Source organism: Barbus barbus (assembly GCF_936440315.1).
Source record: "Barbus barbus genome assembly, chromosome: 35".
Classification (NCBI taxonomy): Eukaryota; Metazoa; Chordata; class Actinopteri; order Cypriniformes; family Cyprinidae; genus Barbus; species Barbus barbus.
Genome location: NC_136763.1, coordinates 14,516,601 through 14,544,088, shown reverse-complemented (window position 1 = coordinate 14,544,088; position 27,488 = coordinate 14,516,601). Strand labels below are relative to the sequence as shown.

At 37.9% G+C, this 27,488-nt stretch overlaps 1 protein-coding gene across 1 annotated transcript in view; it reads right to left on the bottom strand.

Moving 5' to 3' along the window:
• LOC306854887 (ras association domain-containing protein 5-like) overlaps nt 1-27,389 on the bottom strand; it is a 44,395-nt gene extending 17,006 nt beyond the window's left edge. The window contains exons 1-2 of the mRNA XM_079393185.1: nt 26,665-27,389; nt 7,789-7,919 (exon numbers count right to left, since the gene is read on the bottom strand). Of these exons, the coding sequence (XP_079249311.1) occupies nt 7,789-7,919; nt 26,665-27,322 (789 nt within the window). The 5' untranslated portion in view covers nt 27,323-27,389. The remainder of the gene's footprint in view (nt 1-7,788; nt 7,920-26,664) is intronic.
• Between the last annotated feature and the right edge of the window lie 99 nt (nt 27,390-27,488).

Below are 27,488 nucleotides of genomic sequence, written 5' to 3'. Positions count from 1 at the left end.
ATAGATTGGCGGCCAATTAATTATGCTGCTCGTTATATATATAAAAAAAAATATTTGAAGGCATAATGACCAGTCAAAATCAATTATTCCAAATAAAAATAATTACCAAGCTGGCATTTGGAATAAGTAAATGAATAATAAACATTGTAATAAATAAATGTTAAATACTGATTTTGAAAAAATGTAAATTATTTTATAATTATATATCATATGGGATGCCAATTAAACAGTCAATTAAACAGTGCAATACTCATTATACAAAAAAACAAAACAAATTCTGAATGCATATAGTTTAAATTATACTGTAGTTTATTTTATAATGTGAGAAAAAAGAAATTATAAAACTAGACTGTCTGCCAATTAAACAGTTTGCAGAATGATGAATCAACCTAATATTCCGAATACATATTGGGTTAGTTGGATTAGGGAAGGAAGGGAAAAAAAATATTTGACTGGAGAATGTTGTATGTGGCCAATCAGAATCAAGTCTGTTTCTTTTCTTTCCTGCATTTTCTTCTGCCTTAGCTTGTGTACTAGACTACCGTATATAAAGTCTCATATTGTGTAGTGCAAATACTGTTGGCTCTAATGATAAATCACTTGTGATGTTCCTTATTTGTAAGTCGCTTTGAATAAAAGCATCTTTTACATGAATAAACGCAAATGTAAGTATTTCTGAGAGCTTTTAAAAGCCACAGGTAGAGCCCTAACTGATCATCATTACTGTTGCAATTCTATAAATAATTCATCACACTGTAATGTCTCATTCCTTTTTCCCTGCACAAGCCATCTACTGCTAATAGAAATACACTGAGAGAGAAATCTTTTTGTAGTGCTTTTTACAGGGAACCTTTAATAGATGTCTTCCTGATAGGCAGGAGAAGAATACAGTTACATCTAAAACAAAAAGAATGGACACAAAATAAAGCTGAAGACAATAACACACAAAACTGTAGATTCCAGACCAACAGAAATCATTAGAAGACTGTTACAACATTAAATGTACATATGTTCCATATGTGAGGTCAAAATTAGAGTGACATATGATCTCTCTTTGCACCCATCAGGGCTTTGGTCTTAACCTTTGACTCTGATCTTGAGGGAATTAGATACAAAGTCCAGCTGGAGCACCAGTATATGATAAATGTGAGTACAAGACAAGAAGGATATAAAATCACTGTCATATCCATCAGTCCATCAACTAGGCACAGGTGACAATGGTCAACTAATCAAAAGGTCGTTCACCAACCAACCAGGTTGACTAGTTTATTCGTATAGTAGCATCAGTCATTCGGCATTGTAAAAACCATCTGAAGTTTCTTGAATTCGTATTATGTAATAAATATACCTGGAGTCAGTTGAACCAAAACTAACTTAATTATTCAGGGCTTCCTTAAAGGGACAGTTCACATAAGATTGTTCTAAACCTTTAAAGCTGTCTCTTTTTTAATTTCTTTCCTTTTTTCACAAAATAAGATATTTTGAAAAATGTTTCAATGCTGTTTTGTCCATACAATGAAAGTCAATGGTGTCCAGTATTGTTCGGAACCTAAAGTTCTTAAAAATGCTTCAAACTATTATGTTTTTTCACATCCCCACCATCAACTAGATGATAACGTCTAGTTAATTATCTAAATGTATGTGCCTTAAAGGGATAATTCACCCAAAAATGAACATTCTGTCATTACTCACCCTCATGTCATTCCAAACCTGTAAGACTTTCATTCATCTTCGGAAAACAAATTAAGATATTTTTGATGAATTACCATAGACAGTAAGAGTCCTAATACAATCAAGGCTCAGAAACGTAGCAAGGACATCGTTAAAATAATCCATGTGACATCAGTGGTTCAACCATAATTTTACGAAGCTACAAGAATAGCTTTTTGTGTGCAAAGAAAACAAAAATAACAGCTTTATTCAACAATTCGTCTTCTCCGCGTCACCCTATAGTGCCATTTTGGAGAGTATCACGTAAACAATGTATGCAACGTATGTATGCGGATATGTTGTTTACGTTCAGATCAAAGTGTAAACAATGTATCCGCATACATACGTTGGATTATTTTAAAGATGTCCTTGCTACGTTTCTGAGCCTTGATTGTGTTAGGATCTTCGCTGTCTATGGGAGAGTCAGAGAGCTCTCGGAATTCATCAAAATATCTTAATTTGGGTTCTAAAGATGAACGAAGGTCTTGAACATTGGTGAGTAATTAATGACACATAATTTTCATTTTTGGGTGAACTATCCCTTTAAAGCAACAAAATTCCCTTTCATTCCTTTAGTGACCAAATGCAGTGCAATTCCACAAAATGTTACTATGGCATTGTGCCAGCTTAAAATGAGATCATTCATCACCTCTTTTTCATTTGCTTCTTTCCTCAGCTTGGTTTCTCCAGCAGGGAGACGATTCCTCACAAAGGGAGATAAAAGACAAGAAGAAAGAGTTTGCCACTATAAATGAGGGGAGGTTGAAAGCCACTTTGGAGTCCTCTCAGCAGCTTTATTAGATTCTCATTGAACACTGTACTGGGACACATTTCTGCCATCATCTTTCACTACAGCAGACACTTTTCATGTCTTGAACTATATATCGAGTCCATATCCATAAACTCTAATGGCTGATGTGGTGCTTGAGCAGCTATATACACAAAAAATATAATCACTACCATCTTATGACAAATTACCTGAAGCGGTGGCCTTGGGTTGCATTATCATAATCAATGAGCTGGATCACTGGGAAAGACAGAGGGGCTTGAACATGTTCGATATCCAAACCCCACGGGAAGAAGAAAGGTCCTCTTTTGGCTACTGTCAATACACCCCAATTAATTCTCACTAGAACTCAATCGTTTCGCTCAAAAGAGTTTGCAAGGGGGATTATGCAATTGCCCAGAAAAACATAATCAATTCCGTAGATGGATGGATGGATAGATAGAGTGTGCAAAATCAAAGTAAAATCACCCAGACAAAAAGCATCACACAGAAACCGCTAAGGGGTCCGAAATGAAGCATGGTACCTCCAGCTAAAAATGCAAGTTGAAAGTGTCATTTGTCACTGTCAAATGCAGGATCTAAAGTTGTCTCACTGCTGTATGAAATATGGAGCGAAGAGGCCCATTGTGGGTAATCAATGTGCCTGACAATGATAATGTATCGCAAACAATCAGGCATTTTTTCTCTACAGGGAAGCAGGAGGTTTTGTATTCTTCCTACATGTTCGTCCTAAACGCTCCTTCCTGTAATCGCTCTGGTATTGTGCTGGTGACACATTTTGAGAGGAGTAACTGGAGGCTTGGACGGATCCTGACACTGGACTCGGCTCTTGTTTCACAGCGGTGTTAAGTGCCGTTACGACGCTCCATATGATATGTTTCTGATGCCGCTACAACACCTCTCTCCCTCCCTCTCGTACTTAGTTAAATATTGCAGACGGTCTCTGATTTCCACGCTTGGTGTGGAGGCAAAATAGTCTTGGCTCTGTTTGGAGGGCTCTCTGTGTAACAACGTCATCATGCTGTGCCATTGTCAGTACCTAATATATCTATCATTTTTATGTTTTCAGACCATCTGAGCGCTGTACGCAGAAGCTGAAAGTTTAGAAGCAGGAGGAACACTTCCTGTGAGGCTAGCTAGAGAACTACATAGATACAAAAAAAAAAAAAAAAAAACTTTTGTTGAAAACCATTTCCCTGAAGAGTTCCTCTTCCTCTCAACTTCCTGTGGCCAATCCAAATCAAATTCTCACCTATGAATTTAAAGCTTGCCAATTCAAATTTGCCTAGCCCTAGGTAAAATGATTACAATCTAGAATCTATTTTAATTGGTTAATTTAGTTTTTACTTTAGGATACGTCACATTACTAAAGTGAAATCAACCCGGATGCTGTTTCATGTTGACGTTAAACAGCTCATTACCATGAACAGCCTGTCACTTCCTGTGCTCTTCACGCTGTCTTATAGTACCACAGAGCCGGAAGACATTACATAGATTCTGTTTTTGGAATCCTCAGTGCAAAAATGCACTGAGAAAACCCACGCAGATCAGTGTGTAAATGTGCCTTACTACAGCTCTCTCCACCAATCATGAAATCAGCCCACACACATACGCATCCCAGGATCTCTTGCATGGTTTTCAGGAATCTAAATCAAGCTGCTAAAATTAACAGCTCAAAATCAAACTGAAAGAGAGAAAGATATTGAAAAAGACAGGAGGTCTTTTTGGTGTTTTTGTGGACACTGGAAATGGCACAAATCCACAAACATGCACATTGCAGTGAACTATCACGCAAGTTACTCCACAGGAAATGCTACGCTGAGATGACAGACCTGATAAAATACCTGAAAATGGCACATGCAAATAAAAAAAATATTCAGTTTCTACTGAACTGCACATGATATCTCCAGCTGCTTTGCTGGTTTGAGGGGGCCGCAGTGCATGCGACACATAAAAAGTGTCTTTGCTGTGTGTGTCTGTGCATGTGTACACACCCGAGGACAGGAAAAGGAAGTGTACGAGAGATGACAACCGCCTATCTGCACTACTATACAAAAGTCAAAGCTGATGAAAAACCTCCGGCAGCTGGGGAAACAAACCCTCAGCACACGGTCTACAGCACTTTCACAGCCAATAAATTCCAAGAAAATAAAAACAGTGTCTCTAAACTTGCAAATTTATCCTTGTTTGTGCCTGATGTTGCAGAGACTCACCCAAGGAGACCTTAAGGGGCTTTCAGATCAAATCAGCTGTATTTTACACCAAAACTGAAGGGATAAACAAGACCTCAGGATGGAGAAGTTAATGTTACTGAGAGGCAGTGAGGCTAACAAAACTGAGAGATATTCCACAGATAACTGTGAGATAGCACTAACGGGGCTAATGTTTTGAGGCCACAGGGACATGAGGGCCAGCGCACTGTGCCTGCATGATATGAGGATATTAGGGTAATGTGCATGAAGAACATTTTGTATTCTCATGAAACAAAGACAAAAAGAGAGAGAGATTTAAGGGTTGTGAAATATACTAAATAGGGGAAGTGTGAAGTGAATTATGATAGGAGTGTGTTTAGAATATTCAAGAGAGTTTTTTAATTCAACCCACTGATTAATAATATATTCTCCTCTCATAGCTAATACTGGGAATAATAGTTTATATCCAGATGTAAATTATACTCGTTTTCTCTTTTATAGTTCCGCTTAATTCATTAAAGAGAACAACAAATCAACACAATAAAATATTAAACCTTTAACGTTTCTTCAAAAAGACTTCTTTTTCACATTATTACCATTCTTTTGAACGCTCTATTCATCAAAGCATCCCGAAATTTACTTATTATGGTTTCCTCATAAATATTAAATAGCATTATTTTCAACACTGATAATAATCAGAAAAGTTCTTAAGCACCAAATCAGCATATTAAATGATTTTTGAAGAATCATGTCACATTGAAGACTGGATTAATCGGCTTTACCATCACAAGAATAAATTACATTTTAAAATATATTAAAATAGAAAACTATTGTCTTACATTGTAATAACATTTCACAATGTTACTTTTTACTGTATTTTTCACCAAATAAATGCAGCCTTGGTAAACATTAGAGATTTCTTTAAAAAATAAATGGCAGAAAATGGCAATATAACAACAAAAGTGCATGCGCACGCACACACACACACACACACACACAGTCTCCTTCATATCTCTGTGATTCATCTACATAAGGTCAATGGTCCTCCCTCTGGTCCCCTGGTGCTGGTGTGACTCTGAAGGAGCTCTGTTTAAATAAATGCTTCTGGCTGCAGAGGTCTGTAAAATCTGTATTGGCTGTAATTACGTTGTGAGGCTGTCTTTATGAGCTATCTGCATTTCCTGTTCATGTCCAAAGCCAGTCTGTTTGCTCTGGGGTGTCTAAAATGGCAGTAAAACAATTATAATACAATTTATGGCAGTGTCACAGGCATATGGACCAACGACGGCTTTTATATGTACAAATTAATTAAGTTACTTGTATGTCTCATCTGTTTTGTTGCAAAAGATACTCATTCAGATTTTGTAAAGGAGGCATTCACACACAAATCACACTGAACTGTTTTGCATAATATATCTGGTTTGGAATGACAGACAACTAAAAATGGTTATTTTGTACAGTGCAACCTTATCTATTATTCTATGAAGTTGCATCAAATCAGTGACACAACCTGTAGTTCACATGACCAAAGCCCTGCCCTATGTGAGAAGACGGCTAATGTGAATTCAATTTCTGTTGAGAAATAACCATAATGCCCTCTGCTGACAGCTCACCATTCAACAGCTTTCAATCTCGCTGACAGCATAGGCAAGCTGGGTTTGCTCTTTTCCTGATTTAGAGGAGATAGGAACAGACAGGAGGGGCCTCATAAATAAGATGGATACACTACAAGGGACGGGAAAGCTTTTTCCAGTAATGACTACGCTGGTAATATAAATGCTCTGAGAGAAATAGTCTATTGGATGTCTGATTGGCCTCTAGGTCATACTGTTTTTACGTTTTGGTCAGGCATCATACGCTTTGAAGAGGATGGGCTCATCTAAAAACTTGGGCAAAAGAAAGTGTATGCCTTTGTGTGCGTGTTGCTGAGGACAGTGTGCCCCTGCTGCTCTTCCTCAGTCCCAACTGTGCTGTCACTTCCTGGATACCTGGGACTAAACTCGCTGCCACTGTAAAACGCAGCCAGAGAGGCAGTTAAGCATGTGCTAATGTGTCCCAGCCAAGCAACCCAGGGTGGATCAGATTCAGGTTCCGCTTCATCCATTGCATATCACTGCAATTTTATGCTCTCTTTCTAAATTTGGAAAGCTCTCTGCATGCTTCACTTACAAAAAAAAAAGTACCAAAAAGTATGCCGCATCACAAAAGTTTCAATATAGTACTACAAAATATAGTCCAATATGTTAGTTTTTATTTTTAAATTTTTTAAATATACTACTGTAGTACTACATTTTTTAAAATACATATAGTACTTATAAAACAGCATGGCAAAGGAATATGGCAACAACTTAGTACCATGGTATATGTCAAAGTACCGCAATTTTACTGTTTTATGATACCATCAATATGGAAGCCTGTTTTGCTTTATAGCAAACAATAAATAAAGTAATTGTGAGACAGAGTTTAAAATAAGAATTTAAAGGGATAGTTCACCCCCCCAAAAATCTAAATTCTGTTAATAACTACCCACCCTCATGTCTTTCCAAACCTGTAAGACCTTTGTTCACCTTCGGAACACAAATGAAGATATTTCTGGTGAAATCCGAGAGCTCTCTGACCCTCCCATAGAAAGCAACGGAACTGCCACGTTCAAGGCCCAGAAAGGTAGCAGTTTAACTTGTGCACAAGAAGTATTCTTGTAGCTTCATAAAATAAAAGTTGAAACTCTGATTTCACACGGATTATTTTAACAATGTCCTTACTACCCATTTGGACCTTGAATGTGGTAGTTCCATTGCTGTCTATGCAGGGTTAGAAAGCTCTCGGATTCCATAAAAAATATCTTCATTTGTGTTCCGAAGATGAACGAAGGTCTTATGGGTTTGGAAGCAGTAAAGTCAATTTATTTAGCTTTTCTAACTATGTATGATAACATACAGTACTATCCGTGACCCAAATAAAACAGGCCTGTGACCCATTTTTGGTCCACCAGATGGGATGAACAGTCTCTATCGGTTCTGTCTCCTTGTGTTTCTCTATAGTGAGGGGCTTCCTTTTATTCTGTGAATACAGCAATAATGACTAAGTGAGAGAACTTACCGTCTCCTGAGGGTCTTTGGCACTGGGCCTCTGTGGAGTGGGGGTAGACACATCCTCCGTCGGCTGGTCTAGTTGGTTGCAGTCCAGCTGAACAAGCCCCTGACACTCCAAATGACATGTGTAGCTGCAGTCTGGAGGCCAGAGACAAACAGGACACATACAGTCACTAACAGCCATGACGCGCACAGACAAGCAGCACAGTTTAGAGAGCCAATGAGGGCTGCCAACGCTCTTCCAGCTCCTTTAAAAGAAAAAGGCTTGAAAGAGTTGGAGGAGGACTGGGTCATGTGTTTTATTTACTGTAAATGTCTGTGTCAGCATGAGAGCAGAAGCCTTGGAGAAAATCGACTGGAGCTGGTGATGATAAATTGACAATCTGCATGTTGTGGACATCTGTCTCAGACACATGCACTCCACAAACTAGAGACAGCAAAGATGCTTCAGAACGAACAGTGACAGTGTCTCATTTCCATTAGACAGAATGTCTGGTCTGTCCTCCACATAAACATTAATTATAAGAAGGAATTCAGTCATATGCTTGGTTAAAACAGTGCCCTATTCATTCAACTGACTTGACCCCAAGATAGATGTTTATAAAACTCAGAAGACCTTATTTCTTTTACTCAGTGCCAACTAGCAGCTGTAACCGTTATTACATTGACATCACTGCATTTCATTAGCTCTGTACTTGTACTCTGCATAAATGACAATAAAGTTGAATCTAATCTAATCAATTGCGCTATTTGAGAGTAGCATCTGCCTGCAAAACCGGAGGCTGCATTTTCAGGAACGCAGTCCTAGGACCGCATTTCTAGGACCCTATAGGTTTTTAGTGACAACGCCACCTACCGAATTAGAGGACCAGTGAAGATGGATGACAATCAGAGTGTGAGTATCAAATGTGAATAAATTTTTATTTGTTTAACATTAAAAACAATTGTGATGCATTTCATTGGAAAGTTAACGTAGTCGAAGTGATCGTGATTTGCTCAATTGAATGCCATCATATATTAGCCTCTAATGCGTAAAAGTAATTGTTAGCACATTCATTTAAAGAAACTGTTGACTTATTGACAGCACAATAAACTGTAGCACATTCGTTGTGAAAGCACTACATGCTGCAAGGAGTTTCACTGCCCGTTCTGCAGTTCTGCTTTGTTTCACAGATGAAGTGCAGTTAATCTGTGGTGTTCTATTTCCAGAGGTATGCATAACAATATAATGTATTGTGCATGTTTCTGTCCTTTCAAACCCTACTGTATATTATACCGAATGCTATTTATGTACAGACCTGTGTATATTTCAATTAACAATTTTCTTTTGATAGGCCATCATATATGGCCTGGCTGAGCTTCAGAATTTGTCTCTACAGGATGCTGAGCAGGCCTTCCTCTCTGGTCCTGATTATCATCACAGGTAAGAGTAGACTGTATCATATATGTGTGTGCGCTCTAAGATATTTTAAATATGAAATTTAAAATTAGAGAGTAGAGCATGTTCAACTAAATGTTCCTTATTTCATTCACTTCTCTCTCTTAGGAGTCAGTGAAGACACTGTCCATGAAGTTCTTTCTATGTGGTTCACGTCATGAACAAATTAGTTTTTGTGCGTGTTCAAGTTCAACTGTTGTAATATATTATTTTACAAAAAAACACATCTTAAATCATCCTTGTGTCTTCCCTCTGTACTTGAAAATGTGGTTGATTTAGTGACTGAAAAGACAACACCATGATTCCTTGTTTATTTTACTTGAGTTATTATATTACACTTGGACCCAATAATTACTCAACATTCCTAGGAACCAGGTTTAATTGCAATAAAGAAAGTAGTATTTGGGTGTAATAAAACTTACAATAAAAAAAAAAAAACTCTAAAATTCTAGTTAAAACTGGGTGGAAATACTGCCTTGGTGGCACTTTCGGCCCCCCAAAACTTGGGTCCTGGAAATGCGTCCCTGGGACTGTAGTTTTCCGACTCGGTAGGTGGCGCTGTGACAAAAAAACTAGGGTCCTAGAAATGCGGTCCTGAAAGTGCGGCCTCCGGTACTGCAGATGGATAATATTGCTTTTTGACATAGTTGTTGTGTGTGGTGCCATCTAGTGGATGTTGCATATAAAATACTGCTCCGTTTGCACAGGAGGAAGAGTGACTTAACAATAATTAGATGAGTGAATCCTTTTCTATTACACTTTATTATTTCTTAAGAGATGCATTTTAATAATAAAAAATCAAATAAATAAATGCCTATATAAGAATGTAATAATGTAATAATAATAATAATGATATTTAAAAATCATTTATTTATTAATTATTAGAATAATAAAATAATACAAATACTTAATTTTATTTGAATAAAATATATAAATAGAATTAAAATATACTAAAATTTTAATAAAAAAGCAACTGCTAAATGCATATAATATAAAAATAATTTAAAAGAAAATATAATATTATATATCATATAATATATATTTATATGTTACTTAAAAATATAAAATATTCTCAATAGGGTAACAATCAGGCTTTTCAAAAATCAATCGCTAGATGGAGCCACTGTGCCAACAACTTCAAAGATTAACGGAGGCCAATGAAATAAGGTTATTAAAGGGCTGGAACAGACAACTGCTGTTTAATTTTTGCCAAGAAACGTTTCATTGACACTGGGGTTCATTTTTTCCTCCCATAATTGCTCATCCAGTGAACTTTTTCCACATATTTGCTTTGGAAAGTAGCATATTTTATAAAAAAGCTGATGCAAGCTGCCCTCATCATCCTAAAATTCCCATTAGCATCATAAGAGAGATAATAAAAAGACGTCAGACCAGCGCAGGGAGTAAATTCAATAGCTCAAAAGCACTCTGAGCCACACAGTAACCAAGGAAACGACACTGCACCACTGGATATTCTCCAGCACAGGCTGACTGTGATTTTACACGACATGGTGTCCTGCAGTGAGGCTGCAGTGTCATATATATTCTATAAATAGTCTGTGGCCAACAACACAAAGTGCTTTAGTGATAATGGCATAGAAATGGCTTGTTGTTTTTGCAATCACATGATAACAAAATGACTGAGGTATCGGTCTCTACACACAGCGGGAGTGACAGATGTCAACAGTGAATGCTGATTGATTATCAGTGCCAAACACATTGCTACTGTCATTGTGGAAGAGCAGGGAGGTGCAGATCCCTCTGAAAGAAGATTGCGAATGCTAAGAGCCTCTACACAACACAGATAAGTCACATGGAAAATGGATGTCACTTTCGATGGTCTGTCGCCACAACACCGGCAAAATATAAATCTTCAGGGGAGTGTTGAGCGCGACTATGAGAAAGAGTGTCCAAACCAAACAGAATGACTCAGGGTCAGGAAATGCATTATGGGAGGAGGTGAGGCTTCCGTCCGGTTCTGACTCTCACCTTCAACCTCAACCTGATATCAGCAGTGTGCTTTAATGCAACACCCTGATAACTTAACGCAGCAATGACTATTAAATGAAAAACCTGACACGTGCAGGGCAGTCAGGTGCCATGGGTCATCATCCTGCAAAATGGGTGCCTTTCTTTACATGTGTAAAAAAATTACTTCAAGAATGGACTTTTACAATGTAGCCAAAAATCTGATTTGTTTTTTTTTTTACAGACTGGTTAAAATATAAAAGCTAGAATCTTTTTTTTAGATTTGATTTAACAATGTATTACTAAAAGATTGAATAAATTATTTATTTTAACCCTCTATGATATATCGTCATTTATAAATGACACTAAGAAAATTGCATTTAAAGTACAATATTAATGTTCAGGCAACAAAATATTATTTTAGTGATGTCAAATGGCATCCCCTTCAACCAGTAAAATTAAAATGTATGTAGCCTACCATGTGCTTCACACTTTTGGTAACAAAGTAGTAAAGAAGGCATTAGCACATGTTAGGTCACATGCTCTCAAGGCTCCATAGTGAGCTCATTTTAGACTAGAAAATGCATATAAATTCAAGTTATAAAAAATTAATTGTACATCCAAATGTGTTTTCTCAAGTTTTTTAATGCACTTTTATAAAAACAATAACTCAGAGACCAAACAATCTGAGCGTTATGCATAACTGACAAAGTCCTATTATGGGTTGCATATTTGGTGTAGCTGGCTCTATTGACCAGCATTGGTGGGCAGTATAACAGCCTTTATGCATGTGTTTTAGGTTCATTTTTTGTAAGTTTTTTGAAAGATGGAGAGACAAATCTATACTTATTTCAGAAAGTATTGATGATAGTGATAGGAGTGCATCAGAAAATCAGGTTGTAGAAATAAAAGAAGTTGTTGAAGACCAAGGAGGACAGAAGCAATGAGGGTGAGGGCAGTGATGAAGAACAGGTTGTTGTGGAAGTCAGGCATTTGGGTACATTATTGTATGCCATGTGATCCATACAACAACCAGAGGTCAGGAAAGATGCCAATGTCTACTGGCATTAGTATTCTGACGGGCAGCGATGCTCCAATGATGGCTTCACAATTTAGAATAAAAAGAGTCTTGTTGACTTTCACTTGTGCTACAATAATCGATTTAAAATTCCAAGATGAAACACAATGTTAACATTGAGAGACATGGTTTTCAGGCAGTGAAATTGCATCCGAATTTGTGTCAAGTTTTAGACATTTTCACATGTGAGTTCCATATCAAAAATAGCAGCACAAGAAAAACTTGAATGTTCATAAAGATTCTCAATGTTTTTTGAAACAGTAAGACCTTTTCACTTCTATTCAGATAGTAAAACAGCATTTGATTGTGTGTTTCAAACAATTTGGCAAAAATTATTTACCCTAATGGGACAAAGTCAATTATAAATGACAGAACCCTAAAAAAAAATGGTCAATGGTCAAATGTAAAAAACTAATTTTGGAAAATGATTTTACTCCTAAATATATGTAAAATATAAAGTTAATTATTTTCTCAAGCTGTGAATTCACAATTAGTCCTATAGAAGTATTATTAAAAAGAAGTTGTGCTTTTAATAAACTTTTATATACATTTTAAAAAATGCCATAATGACATTGTCATCTTTTCAAGAAGACAACACTTCAAGGACGAGTTATTTTAATCACTTGTGAGACAATGTTGTCAACCTTCTTAATATTTGACCAGTAAACAACTGATGATCAAAAAGAAACTTCAGCTTTAAATAGTCTTTTTAAAGCATCTTGTAGTTTCATGAGATTATGCTCAAGGCGTTTTTAATGTCAAATTAAACAAGACAACTTTCAACCCCATTAACATAATTCCTGTTATCCTTCTAAGTACTGACATTAGCTTGAAATTGTGATTTATTCATAACTAAAAGTATTATATAGAAGTGTTTAAAATAATACACAATTTTACTGGAAGATTCACACTATGTATGCATCTGTTGCATAGAATGAACCTAATAAAAATATGGGTTAAAGACTTTAAAGGTGTTCAATCATCAAAACACTTTGATTTCAATAGTATCAGTTTATAGTCTACTCCAGCCAAATCTAAATGTCCCAAACAAGATTGGAGGTTTACAACAGACAAATCTTCTTTGAAACTCTTTAGTCGAGGTAATTAGTGCCACAGGATGCTCCCAGAGCCCATGTTTTGATCCTTCAAACTGTGTGCTCACATATGCTCCCCTCCATCATCACATGTCCTTACTGCAGAGCGGTCTGAACCCCCTAAACCTGATTAATCTGAGGAGAGTGTCGCCAACCGCTAATCTCGGACCATCACCTTCTGGGGTTACAGACAGAAGAACTGCAAAGAGATATAACACGTCTTTGTACGTGCTCTCAGTGTGGAGGATTATACAATATGCATGATTCACCCATAATGGACCAGACGGAATATTACTAGCAGGTACCATCCATCTGTCTGGAATGTAAAATCACTCCCAAACAAGACGTCCTCAAAAATCTATTAAACTCAATAAATTTTCAGATTAGTTAATTCTGTTTCTCAAGTGAGTATTATTTAAACCACCATTCATTTAGTCTGGAAACACTTACAAAATTAGCCTATAAAAGGTTTTCGTAGTAACAGCTGCTGAAACTGACATGCACAAATCAGACAGATAACATGTAATTAAAAAATATTTATTCTAATTATTTGTTAAATTAAATAATGTACAGTATTGATTTTTATTGTATTTTGATTCTTTCATGCTTTAGTGTTTCTATACTTTTTGAATGCAGTTTTATCACTTTTTTACATTGATGTACATTCAAGTGTATTTTTTTGTTTTGTGTTTTCAAGGGAGAAAAATTTGCATCATGACAATATTTAAACAATTTCAATTAAAACATGCTTAAATGGGGGGGGGGGGTCGCAAAATATGAACAGTGCGATAATGAATTTTAAAGAAAAAAAATCACTAACTAAATATAAATAAAACAAAAAACACTAAATACATAAAAATTGAAGACGCGCAAATGGTATGTGCACTGTTAATAAAAAATAAACTAAAACATAGAGACTATAGCTTTTTGTACTGGAATCCATGTAACCAGTTTACAAGAAGTATAAACATGCCTAGAGTCGTCCAGGAAAAAATAAAAATAAAAATCCATGCACAATATATTTGTCAAACACACTCGTGTGGAGAAAAATCGAATAAACACTCCATATATTTTCCCAGAGGCACATGAAACAGAGTATTTGTTTAGCTGCAAAGCCTTACGAACAGAGCGGTCACACTCGTGTTCTCGAGTAACGCTGGGGTCATTGCTAGAGAAACCCCATGGATAGAGCATTGCAGCATAGTTTACATAACCTGGAAATGCTGCAGTGCTGCTATAAAACAGGAGTGCTGGAGACAGAGGTCAAACTCTTGTCCTTGTCACATTAAATACAATGTTTATTTGGCCATGTGTGGAATTTCCTCAGTACGAGAGGTCAAAGACGCATCTCTGGGCCTGTCCCTTTAAAACATCACTTCCCTATAGAACACAGTCACTTCCTCTTGGAGTTAACCATGTCTGCTGATCAGTAGAAACATTTTGGTTGTTTAGCTGGAAAAGTGTGCCAAACTCCCCTCTGATAGGAATGTAAGGGGGAGTTTATAGAGGGAACGAGAACACTGATGCCTTTTTGTCCCTCTCACGCACGTTCTCACCTCCTACTTCCTTCTGACATTTCTGATCTCTCCTTCTCTTCTATACATCAGCATTTTTCAACCTCAGGAGTCATAGTTCCCTCCTACAACCTCATTTATGCTCGGTTTCTCAGATTCTGCATCGGTCAGCAGCATTTTCTGCCTTTTCTTTCTTACTTATGTCATTTAGCAGATGCTTTTGTCCAAAGCGACTTACAAATAAGAAAAAGTAACTAAAACTAAAAGTTACAACTCTATAAATACTATATACCCACATATTTAAGAAAATAAAGAAATTAAATAAAATTGACACATGCATATAACAATATTTCAATAATAAACATATAAATGAAAAAAATAAAATAAAAAGCGATACTTCTATCCCTTGCCGGTGCCCCTGCCCGGTGCAGTCGCACGGTAGAGTTGATGGTCTTTACACTCTTCGGTCTTCACACTAAGACGGCTTCACACGACGACTGCCGCGGTATAATAACCTTTTTTATACCACTCCAACAAATCACCATTTCAATTCAGCTGGACCCACTTTCCTGTTTATCAACTAAAAATGGCCAAGCAAGTGCACACACTGACAAGATACACGATACAGTACGAGACCAAACGCGATTTCAGCACCTCTCAACACAGTAAACAAAATAAGCGTTTCCTAGCAACGGCAAATGCGCTAAACTTTCTTTCTAAACGCGCTTTCACTCTGCCAAGTCAGACAACCTGACCCTATAACCCTGCTGTCCATCTTTCCCCATGATTCAAGCATGCCCTTCATAACAAAAGTGAAGCTTCATTACCTCATTTGGATTTTTGTAGAGGGAACCAGTGTGGTGGCATACAAAAAAGTCATCACTGCACTGCTCTATTCACACACAACATAGTATCATATTCCAACAACCTGGTCCCAGTGGAACCTATCTAACTGAACCCTGTAATTTAAACCTAAAATAATGTTTCTAAATTAGAAACAGACACAAAAACTCCAATGAAGAGACACAAACACAGCAGCAGTTTGACTAAAAAACACTGGTCCATTCAAACAGCAACAAATGTGCTAAAGTATAGAACCTTTAGACTCCCATACAATGACTGATCTTTATTAGAGGCCTGATGAGTGTGTAGTGTTTTAAAACGTGTAGCTGTATTATATTATATTGAGCAAGCATAGACATACTTCACCATTCACAGACAACCCTTTGGATAATAGTTCTGGGTAATTGGTGAGTATTTAGTCTGCATTTAAACTGAACAGATCTCTTCTGTCTTAAGACAAAATCTGACCTTTCTTTCCAGGTGGAATTTTGTCCAAATCTCAGATTAAGTTGTGTGCAATTCTGCAATAATTTACTAACTGAAATGCACTGATATTAAAATTAGGGCCAACACTGATAATCAAGATAATTATTTTTAACATTTTGGCTGTATACAAATATATGGTGATACCAATATTAAAATACAATACTACAGTGTACTGTAAAAAAAAAAAAAAGAGTACTATTTCAGTCTTTCTGCTTCACAAAGTTTAATTCAATGTTATTTGCAGTTTCTTTGTAATTATTCGTGAATTTTTTATCCATTTTTTTGAGGGAAAATTGTTAATCCTGTACCATTTTTTTCTCAGTGTATTTTATCCAAATAAATGAGAAAATTGTATCAGTTGTTAAAAATGCTAACCATAATAAGTGTATTTATGCATCACAAAATTATAAAGTATGTTCTTAAACTATAAGTTTTAAAAATTGGGGACATGGGCATGCACAGTCTTTAAAATAGTATATGTTAATAATGTATCTGCATCTGTTACTGTGTCTACATTCCTATTTGCTAAACTATTGATTACTCTGATGTGAGTGAAAGAAGTCAAATCACTTTTTAGACACTCGTTAGACTGAGTTTATCCACCTGGCAGTGACTAAAATTCCCTTCTCACTCCCTTCACATCACTACATCCATCTATCCATCCTCTCACAGACGCGGTTGTTCATCCCATTTACACCCATACTCATATTCATACCAAGGCTGAAATACATTGTAAACATATGAACCTTTCATTCACATGACATTCACAAACTACAAACTTTGAGTCTTCCTCTCTTTATTCTTACAGCATTCCTCTCTTTCTTTTTCTCGGTTTCTCTTTCATGCCTCATTTTATTCCCTTCCTCCACAGCTTCCTTGTTTCTTTATTTTCCATGTAGACACCCCCACATTTACTGTAGTCGCTGGAAAAACACGAGCAACCCAAAACAGAAGAAAAGTGACTGAAAAGTTTCTTTTTTCACCCCATCTCAACACTTGTACATATTGTAAAAAAGTACAATCAAACAAATTATGACAAAAATTATGTTGGAAATAGAATTTGTCAAGAAAAATAAATATATGTTTATGTTAAATATATGTATTTTATGATTGAATATTTTGTTTTTTTTTCTTTAAAAATTCAACATGTATCAAAATGTTCTTTTAGTTCTTGTTCTTATTAGAATACTGCAAGAAAAAATAAAACTGTTGATATCCAGGGAGGAATTTCACCCACAGCAAAACAATGTCTGGCACTCTTTGTTTATACCCTATTAAAACATAATGAATAGAAATAGCCCTGAAGATGCTGAAAGTGCACTAAAATCCAATCTAATGGATTTAATAAGCTGCACTGGTCAGGTCTCTGCGGTCCTGAGCACATGCCACAGAAACAGCCCCACATGTACAGCTAGTTTATTCACAGAGAATGTCAACTTGAGCCTGATTGCAGAACACTGGGGGTGGGAAATTGTCAATTGAAATTGAAATTGAAAGCAATTGTGAAGGGTGGATCGCTACTGACAAATAACAAAGAAGTGTGTGTTTGTGTGTCTAGTGTTTATTTTGAACACAGATGCTGACAAAGTCTGAATACAGACAGGTTTGTTTAGGGTCTTGTCAGCATTTCACAGCCAAGCTTTCACAATCAACCTCACATGCAAAGATTCAGTGTCAATTTGAGCTGACAGAATACTTCTATAGTTCAGTCACATATAGTTATGTTAAGTGTAGACATAATGGCTCATTAGACTAAGGTCTTTTGGCCATGTTTATACTGCAGCTCATTCTGGCCAAGAACAATTACTTAAAAAGAAAAAAAGCAGCTGACTAAATGAGTAAAGGGACCAACCACAGGTTATTTAGTATTTAGTAGGTTTATATGAAATAGGTTATGCTGCAATTTTAGGCCTTCTGAAGCTAAGTGATGTGTCTGTTTATGAAGAATATCCATATTTAAAACTTCTAGCTGGTTTATATATATAAATATGGATATTCTTCTTACACAGATGCATTGATTCACTTCAGAAGGTCTTTATTAATCTCTGGAGCCGTGTGGAGCACTTTCTTTGATGGATGGATGCACTTTATTCTTCTTCAAAATCTCGACCACTATTCACTGCCATAATAAAGCTTGGAGGAGCCAGGAAATTTTTAATATAACTCCGATTGTATTCGTCTGAAAGAAGAAAGTCATATACACCTAGGATGGCTTGAGGGTAAGTAAATTTGGGTGAACTGTCCCTTTAAATCCTGCTTGAGAAGTTGGTTATTTACTTCATGACATATAAAATTCACACCGCCCGCTGCTGATTTCTGTCTCACTCAGCGTGTGTCATCCACAGCAGTGTGTCAGTGTGTGTGAGAGCTCATGGCTAACGTCATCATGAAGCAGAAAGGGTGAGAAAAGTGCTGCCGTCATCTCATGCACTCGTCAACTCATAAGCATTTTTGAGACTAAAAAGGCTCATATTTGCCAAACAGCTTTAGTGCTAATTGGATTGGCCATGACTTAGAAAGTGAAGTCTACTGGGAGTTAAGAGCCAGATGTGACGCCATTATCAGAGCACTCAGTCTGTGGTTCTGCATTGACACTTTAAATGTTACAATAGGCTACATGTCCATGTCAATAAAAGAGCACTATTATGAAAACTTAAGCACACAGGCCATCACCTTGATTCATCACACGTGAATCTGTCAATCTCTGAAACTTCAAGAAACAAAGTGTAGCTTTCTTTTTATTCAAGTATGATACTAAGTGAACAGAAGGGAAGTTAACTTGCACTAAAGCAGTTCACTTTTTATTCATTAGGCTGGTGTACTGTACCCCAGTCTCCATCTACTCAAAGAGACATTCCGGTCTAGATCAATGGGAAATTCAATTTCAACTCCCTTGGCTTCTGATCAAAACGCCATTTTGCCAAAAACAGCACTGAGATCAAATTCATCCACTGATGCCTGCACGTCTAACTTGAAATCCATATGATATGATACATTGGGTCAATTGGATTCCACAAACACAATGTAACACAGACAAACTTAATACGAATATTAATAAGTGGTGCTTTTTAGGGGAAGCCAATACTCCCAAGTATTAAACTTCAGTACTTATATCAATGTGCTACATGAATGATACCTCAAACTGGGTGGTTTGTTATTCTGTTACTTTGTAAGCAACACCCAAGAAATCACCAAGAACACCCTAAATATCATCCCAACCCCCCTGGCAATCACCCACCACACTTGAGCAAATTTGTCATTTTGTTTAGACAATGTAAATTTAGGATCAGGAAAATCGAGTGTTGAAACAGAGGCTCTAGCACAATGAAGAATTATCCTGACTCCATGCATGTGCATTGCACTCTGTCTGCTTGGTTTACTGGCATGTTCCAGAACCACAGAAGCTTTTAGCGGTCGAGTTACAGATCAATGTCTATTCAACACATGAATGGACAACAGTAGATACAACATGAGAGAGAAAAGGAAACCCAGAGGGAAAGAAAGAGACCAAGAGAGCAGGAAAGGAGAACGAGAACGTGATGCGGCAACAAGAACAGAACAAGGCTATTTAAGGAAGGTGAAAGCCACTGCGGAGCTCTGTGAAGCCTAATTGGACAGGTCTAGTCACAGAGGATACAAGTACATTAAGGTCGAGTCTCAAATTGACTTACTAACCCAAACCTCATTCTATCTCAGCCCCTGTCCACATATTTCTCCTCTCTCGAACTCAAGTTACCTGATAGCATGAGAGTCCCGCTACTGCTGGAGCGCCGCAACATGCGGAGGCCCTCGGACCAGGAGCGGGACTTGGGCAGGCGGCGGAAGAAGCGTCCCAGGCGCTTGGAGACCTGTCCGAAGCAGGCGCTGGCCACCACCTCCTCCGTCCTCATCTCTGGCAGCATGACCGCCGCTATCTGCGGCCTGTGGCGGCCATGACCCCAATGCCACCACTGCGTCCCGCTCCAGGTGCCAGTCCGTGAGCGGCCACCGTCCCGGTTGGGGCTGGGCGACTGCGGCTCCGTTGCGTCGTGGTGTGGGCTCCCTGCGCCAGTCGCTCCTGTGTGTCCACCATCGCAGGGCTGCGCTCGGTTTTGTGTTGTGCACTGAACGCCCCCCCTCCTCCCTGCCTTTCTGCCACCCTGCACCCCTACCCTCTGACACAATCACCCCCACCGCTGACTGGTGGTACTCTCTATCCTGTTCTTGTCTCTCTGCGTCCGTGCTCCTGTTTTTCTCACGCAGTGCAGAACTTGTACCAGCTCAGACTGCACCCACTCATCCTGCTCTCTGCAGCATGTTTTTCACTGAATCCTTAAAGGCACAGCCGCACTGCTCTCCTGCCTCCTACTCTCTTTTTCCTCTCCCTCCATCTCAATCGATCCGTCAATCTCTCTCTCTTCCTCCCTCTATGCCTCTCTGCTGTCACTCTGTGCCATCGTGCCACTTCCTGTGTGAGAATACAGTCCCACGCTTGGAGAAACCTGTTGTCCTGAAGGACGTCTCAAGTTCTGAACACATTAGCCCTCCACTCCTCGCCTTCCTCATTCCCTCTCGTGTATATCTATAAATAAAGAGAATTTGGAGCAGTGTCTTGCTCCATTTCTCTCAACAACAACTATTACAACATCAATGAAGGTTTTCCTACAACTTGATAACCTCAATAAATCACCTTGCACTCATGTGCACATTTTTTAATTCAGACATTCAGATGTTAGATTTTCCAGAAATTAATGCATATTAGTGATCTTCCAAATTAGAGATTCAGAGGTTTGATAATGCCAAATTAAATTCATATGAATTAGCTAATACCTAAATAATGCACCTTATATTTCAATTTAGAGATTCCGAACTTTGATGATGCATAAATAAAAGCATATTAATCATCACCAAGCTCATTAATGCACCTCATATTCAAATGTAGAGGTTTAGAGTTTGGATTTTCCCAAAATACAATCGAATTAGCTCAATAATGCAACATGTATTTCAACTTAGAGGTTTGGTTATCATAAAATATATCATATTATTGATCTAATATATCAACAAGTATATTAATGCATCTCATATTCCAATTTAGAGACTCAACGGTTGGATTATTAAAAAATAAATGTATTTTAATGATATAATAGCTCATAAATGCACCTCATATTCCAATTTATAGATTGAGAGGTTTGGTTATTGTAAAGGTTTAATGAGCTAATGCTTGAATAATATACCTCAATACATCTCATCTGCATCATGAAACAACTGATTTACATTTATAAAGCAAAACTTGCCCCATTTAACCAAATAATACCCCAGCGTTTAGCCAAAACCTAGAACAAATAGCAAACAATGCATGTTTTGCATTTGACTTCTTTTGACTATAATAGATAGGGTGGCACATTTCCTGCTGTCCTCACCCCAGGACTCCCAAAAGAGAAAGTGAGTCTGAGAGAGATAGAGGTATAGAGAGAAGTAGCCAAGGGCAGCCTAATTATAGCTTGAGATAACTCCCAACGGTTCTGTCATACTTTTGCGTACTCACTCCTCCTGTTCAGCAATAACTGCCCCGTACACCCCATCACAGACCTCATTAACACATCTTTACTTCACACACGCATGAAACACAGCCCACTCTACACCTCTAACACAAACTGACTGCCAGATACTAATATCAACCAATGAAGCCTTCATGACTAGCTGCCTATCCAACCTGTGAATACTGTGTCACAGTACTTAAACAGGAAGTGATGTTTTAACGGGCCCAGTACATCTGTCGCTTGAGGTGAATGTTGCATTGAGAAAGTAGACAAAGCTTCTGCTGTTTAACCGTGTGTTTCAACAAGCATAACTCTGTGCACACATAACCACTAAAACATGAATAACACGTTTTCAGTGGGTTTTTGTGGTGCACCCAGTCAGACTTGCGCCAGGCGTTTGATTTAGTTTGCAAAATTGAGAATTGGGGAAGCAGCCAACTTGATTTACAAATGTTCACATCTTGTTTAACTGAAAAAAAAGAAAGAATGGAATGTAAAAGCTATAAATGTTTCCATTTCAGTTGAAAGAACAGGCAGCCAAGTATAACGCAGACATCTCATATTTCTGTCCTAATACGCTGTAAGTATAAATATTATAAATATATATATTTTTTTGTAAGTTTACGGCTGTATCCAGAGCTTCCAAAGGTTAGAAAGTATAAACAACACATTACACCTACCCAGCAGCATCCCTTTACCTAATCAAGGCCAAAAAGAAAACATTCCTCTTTCTAGTATTACAGTGTGTCTGAAACTTTTAATTAAAAATCAATCCGATGTCTGACTGGCATCCATAAGCTATAATCCATCTGCAATATGGCTAAAAACAGTTTTACTCCAGCATGGATTAAACTCAAAGACAGACAGGCATCGTCCCTCCATTGCAGATGGATATGTACTGAATTGGGTGGGGGAGGTTGCCAAAAACCCAGCCAGATTAGACAAATAAAGCCAGACTGAAGGAGAGGGAGAGAGCAGGTAAGACTGATCCTTTGAGACAGGCCCATGCAGTGAGGGACGCTTTTTAAGACACTCAGTAACTCTGAGTCACACTAGTAGAGAGGTGGAGGCTACCTGAGGAGAACTCAATAATTCTCCTTGACTAAACCTTGAGACCTTGTTTAAACCTGCTGTGACTCAGCCTAACACTTATCCGTCATATAAAGGGAATATAATTCAGAAACAGATCTTTATAATGGCAGTACTAAACACAATGGAGCATGCCTTTTACAATCCGTTTAGCCATGCATTTGGGCAATCGAAAACTAATGAGAGGTTTCAGGTTTTGACAGTGTATGTTGACTGAACAAGAAAGAGCTGCCTTAGAGGAACATTTTATTGTTCAAAGGATATTCTTTTATCGCTCAGGAAATTTCATAGAGATTCCAGATATGTTTCTCATAAAAATTCCTTGAATTTTAAATGGACTATTGTTTATATAGGGTAAGAGGACATACTGGGAAAAAAGCTAAAAAATGTGGTAATATCTAAATTAAGTGATTCTATCCTAAAAGGTATGCAGATTGGTCCAAAATTATTAAACAACATGAAATTAACTTAAAAAAAACAAAACTGAAATTTTAGATCTGATAGAAATAGCTCCCTTAGCAACAATTGTTACTACTTTTTATAGTGTATATATATATATATATATATATATATAAATAAAAATACAAATGTATACTGAATACGACAGATCAAATAATCTAGGAAGAATCTGATGAGAAATGTTTGAAGTCATATTTCAATGTAATTTCTTATTGTATATTTTTGTATTTTGGTTTCTTGGCAAGACTCTGACACTATTCAGAGGGAAGTGCAAGACTCTGACACTATTCAGAGACTATTAAAGGGACAGTTTATAGTCATTATAGTCAATAATGACTTTCTTTTTCTGAAGAACACTATAAATTCCTTTTTTCATTAAGGAAAACATCTGAGAATCAGCTGACTTTAGCAAAAGTCTCCATTTGTTCTCTTATGAACTGTATTGTTATCTAAGAGAAACAATTGATTCATTAAAGAGACCTCATTTGTGATTTTTCTTTCCTTTGGGAGAGAGTATGAGCACAAAGGAACTGTTTATAGGCGAACGTAACCACTGATGTTCTCTGACTGCCTCTTTCATTCAGTGTGTATAATTACGGGCTGTGTGCACTAAAATGGTGATCTGTAGTAGTCAAGATGCTCCATCTTTAGCCCGTCTGCACCATCGCAACCTCTTAAATACACAATTTCCCAGCATGCTCCAAGACACTTCTAAACAAAAAAAGCAACAATTACAAACTACAATGTTGTGCTTTACCTATGAGTGACTTCTGTTCATGAGCAATAACTCTACTAGGGGCATCTCAACATTCCAGGGGAAAAGAAACCAGTGCTTATGGTGAAGGCATATTAGGACATGACCTTAGAATGCTACACAAAACCCCCATGAACTGAAAATGGCTAAATTTATTATAATTTATAAGTGTATCCCATTCTGATTCTTAGTGACAAACCACAACAAAACTACCAGGAAAAATTACACCCAACCCTGGCATTTATAATTAAGGTTAAGGAGAAAGAGGAACACGTGTTTAAAACTCCTGCGGTTTCAATGAAAATAGTGGAACTCTCTGAAATGTGATAAGGAGCTTCTGCAAACACACTTTCATTGCTCAGTATGGGAGAGACAAAACATTCTGCTTGACGGGCTATACTGTTCCTTTAAGTCCAATTCTGCTATAAATTACACCCTCATATTGTTCCAAACCTGTGTGACTTTCTTATGCAAAACACAAAATAAGATAGCCTATTTTGAAGAATGTTTCAGCTATTTTAAATCAATACAATGGACCCACTGGCTTTTATTGTATGGTGAAAAAATACTAGAAAGAAAGGCATTTTTTGTTTTTAGGGGACCTATGACTTTAAAGGGACTATTTATAAAGAAAAATAATGAAGAAAGGAGTAAGGGAGGGTTAAAGATACACCCAAATTTGACTTTTCACTGCACTGGAAGGGCAGAACAGTCATTGGGGTTAAATGTATAATCCTAGAATCATCCCCAACTTCTAAATGACACACTCCATAAACCCCTGCAATTTCGCTGTCTGCCTCTTATGAAGCCGTTCGCTGCAGTACCTTTTCCAAAAGAGAACTGCTGACACACTGCTAACTCAGCAACGCTATACACATGCACACACATATACACGAGCAAACAGATAACACCATGTGTGCACACACACAAAACTAAACACAAACACACAGGCTGAACCTTATGTTCTCAGGGTGCATTGAGGTAAACTCATTCATTTCAGATCACGGTAGGACATTCTAGCACTGTATGGATTTAATCTCTCAAACAGACTGTTAGTGGAGCTTTTTTTTGAAGCTATAACATCCTTCTATTCTACATCATTCACAGATCTATTTCTATATCTGTAAGCAAAAATTAAATGGAAATTGATTTTGGTTCTCTTTTACAAATCTGTCCAAGGAAATTTTATATATAACAGAAGGTTTTGTTATACCAGCCCTTTAAAAGTATATTAATTAGCTGAAACGCATAATGGGACAGTGGAGTGCAGCAACAGCAATACCAGAGCAGAGGAAAAGCATGCAAAGAGAGGGAGTAAGTACCTCTAAACTCAAACAGGCTTATTGGATCCAACTTCAGATTCTTACTTTATTTATTTAAAAGGCAAGTGTACCTTACTCCTATCTCCAGACAATCAGAGACCTCTGTGGGTGACAGTACTTCATTTAGGAATCCCCAGGGATCTGGAGGGGGTCGTCAGATATCCCCCTTCCCCTTCATATACAACTAATCAAACATGACAAATAACGAAACAGAAAAACAAACAATGACCTCTGCTGGGAACTTCCCCCTCATCCTCCATAAACCCTCCACATGTATCAGCATGCTTCATCTTGATCAAGCATACACTATTGGAAGTTCCTCACTGGAGCCGCACAAACAACCCTTTCAGCAGAACAAAACAAACACTTGTGTACTTTATAAACACGTATGTATATGGGCATTCCTCAATGTAGCTCTCTTCTATCAACTCCTTTTTCTTTCTTTTCTAGCCATCTCATGGTTTTGGTTTCAAAAGAATGCTGAACAGTTTTTTGAAGAGATTTTTGCCTCTTCCTCACAATTTAAACACTTACAGTATCAACGCTTTAAGTTTAGAGTCTTTTATGTATGCTGAAAACATTCAACAAATGAACATAACGATTTATCTGTCTACCTTTAAGTCCATCCATCCATCCAACCAACCAACCAACCATTTATTCATCTGTATCTGTCCATCAATCCATTCAACTATATTTCAATCTATCCATCTATTCATCGGTTCATTATTTATCCATCCATTCAACTGTTTATCCTTGGACCACATGTCCATGCATCCCCCTACATTAATCTATTAATTCATCCATCCACCCCTCCACTTATCTATCTCTCAATCCATTTGTCCATCCATCAATTCATTCATCTATCATTCCTCTAACCCTTCTAATATGCACCCATTTAATCCTGCATCCGTTTGTCCATCCATTATTAAACCCAAACTATAAATCTATTTTTATCTTTCTACCCTGCCAATCATTTGTTAATGCATCCATCCACTCTACATCTATCTATCTGTTTTCATCCATCCCTCTGTCTATCTATCTGTTGCACTCCCTTCCTCCAACTATTCATTCCATCTATCTATCTATCTATCTATCTATCTATCTATCTATCTATCTATCTATCTATCTATCTATCAGTATTTGCACATTTATCCAGTCCTTCATCTGTTTCCATCATTACAATTCATCCATCCATACTGCATTCATCCAGCCTTCTTTCTATCCATGCTTCTCTCAGACTTCCCTAATCTTCCGCCTGTTCATCTATCCCTCTGTTGATCTAAGGTCAGGTGAGGAGAGGAGATACAGCGGTCCCTTACTTTGACACTTTAGCGCAGCGCTGCTGATCTGGCGGTTGCAGGCGTCGCACCAGTCCTGGCTCAGCCGTCTGGAGATGAAGATGTGGCCCTCTCCCCTCTCTGCCTTCACCCTAGGGTCTCTCTGGTTGAAGATTGACCATGCCTCCCTCCTGAGAGGCTCGCTTCGCATCTTCACTACTCCTGACCTTGCCTGTGTCAGCTTGTCGATCGCCAGTCCTTCCAGTTCGTCTGTCGGGCAGCTGAAGTTCGACCGCGCCGAGGGATTGCGAACTTCTTGTGGGGATGAAGACGCATGGATCTTTGCCGTGTCCTTCGCCGAGCTTCTCCGGCTCCCGGCACTGTGTCTGCGAAATATCCCGTTATTATTGTTCCCGTTCTCTCGGTCCATGTCCACAATCTGTCCGTCCATATTAGAACGTGGTGAGCCGCCACGGCTGTGTGATGCTGAAGGCGGCTCGTGATTGAATAACGCGAGCGATGCTGAGACTGCGGCTCTCCCGCTGTCCATATCATTCGCTCTGTTTCGCGTTATAATCTTGTCCAGCGACCATTTACGCGTGAATTTCTTCCTGTCGCTCGACTTCAGTTTGTGGAATAGTTGCTGATCCGAGTCGAGGTGGTGTTGAGCAGGGTGCTGTCCTAAAGTGACGGACGCCATGTCTTTCGGCTAAGAGTTGTATGTGGTCAGAATACAAACTAAATTGAAGCGCTAGCGGCGAGAGTGTGACGCGCGCACTGAATCAGCTGCGCGCTTTAAATGTCACTGGCTGCGCGAACCTGCCCTTCACAAACCCATGATCTTGTCGCTCACTTCTGTTATTGCA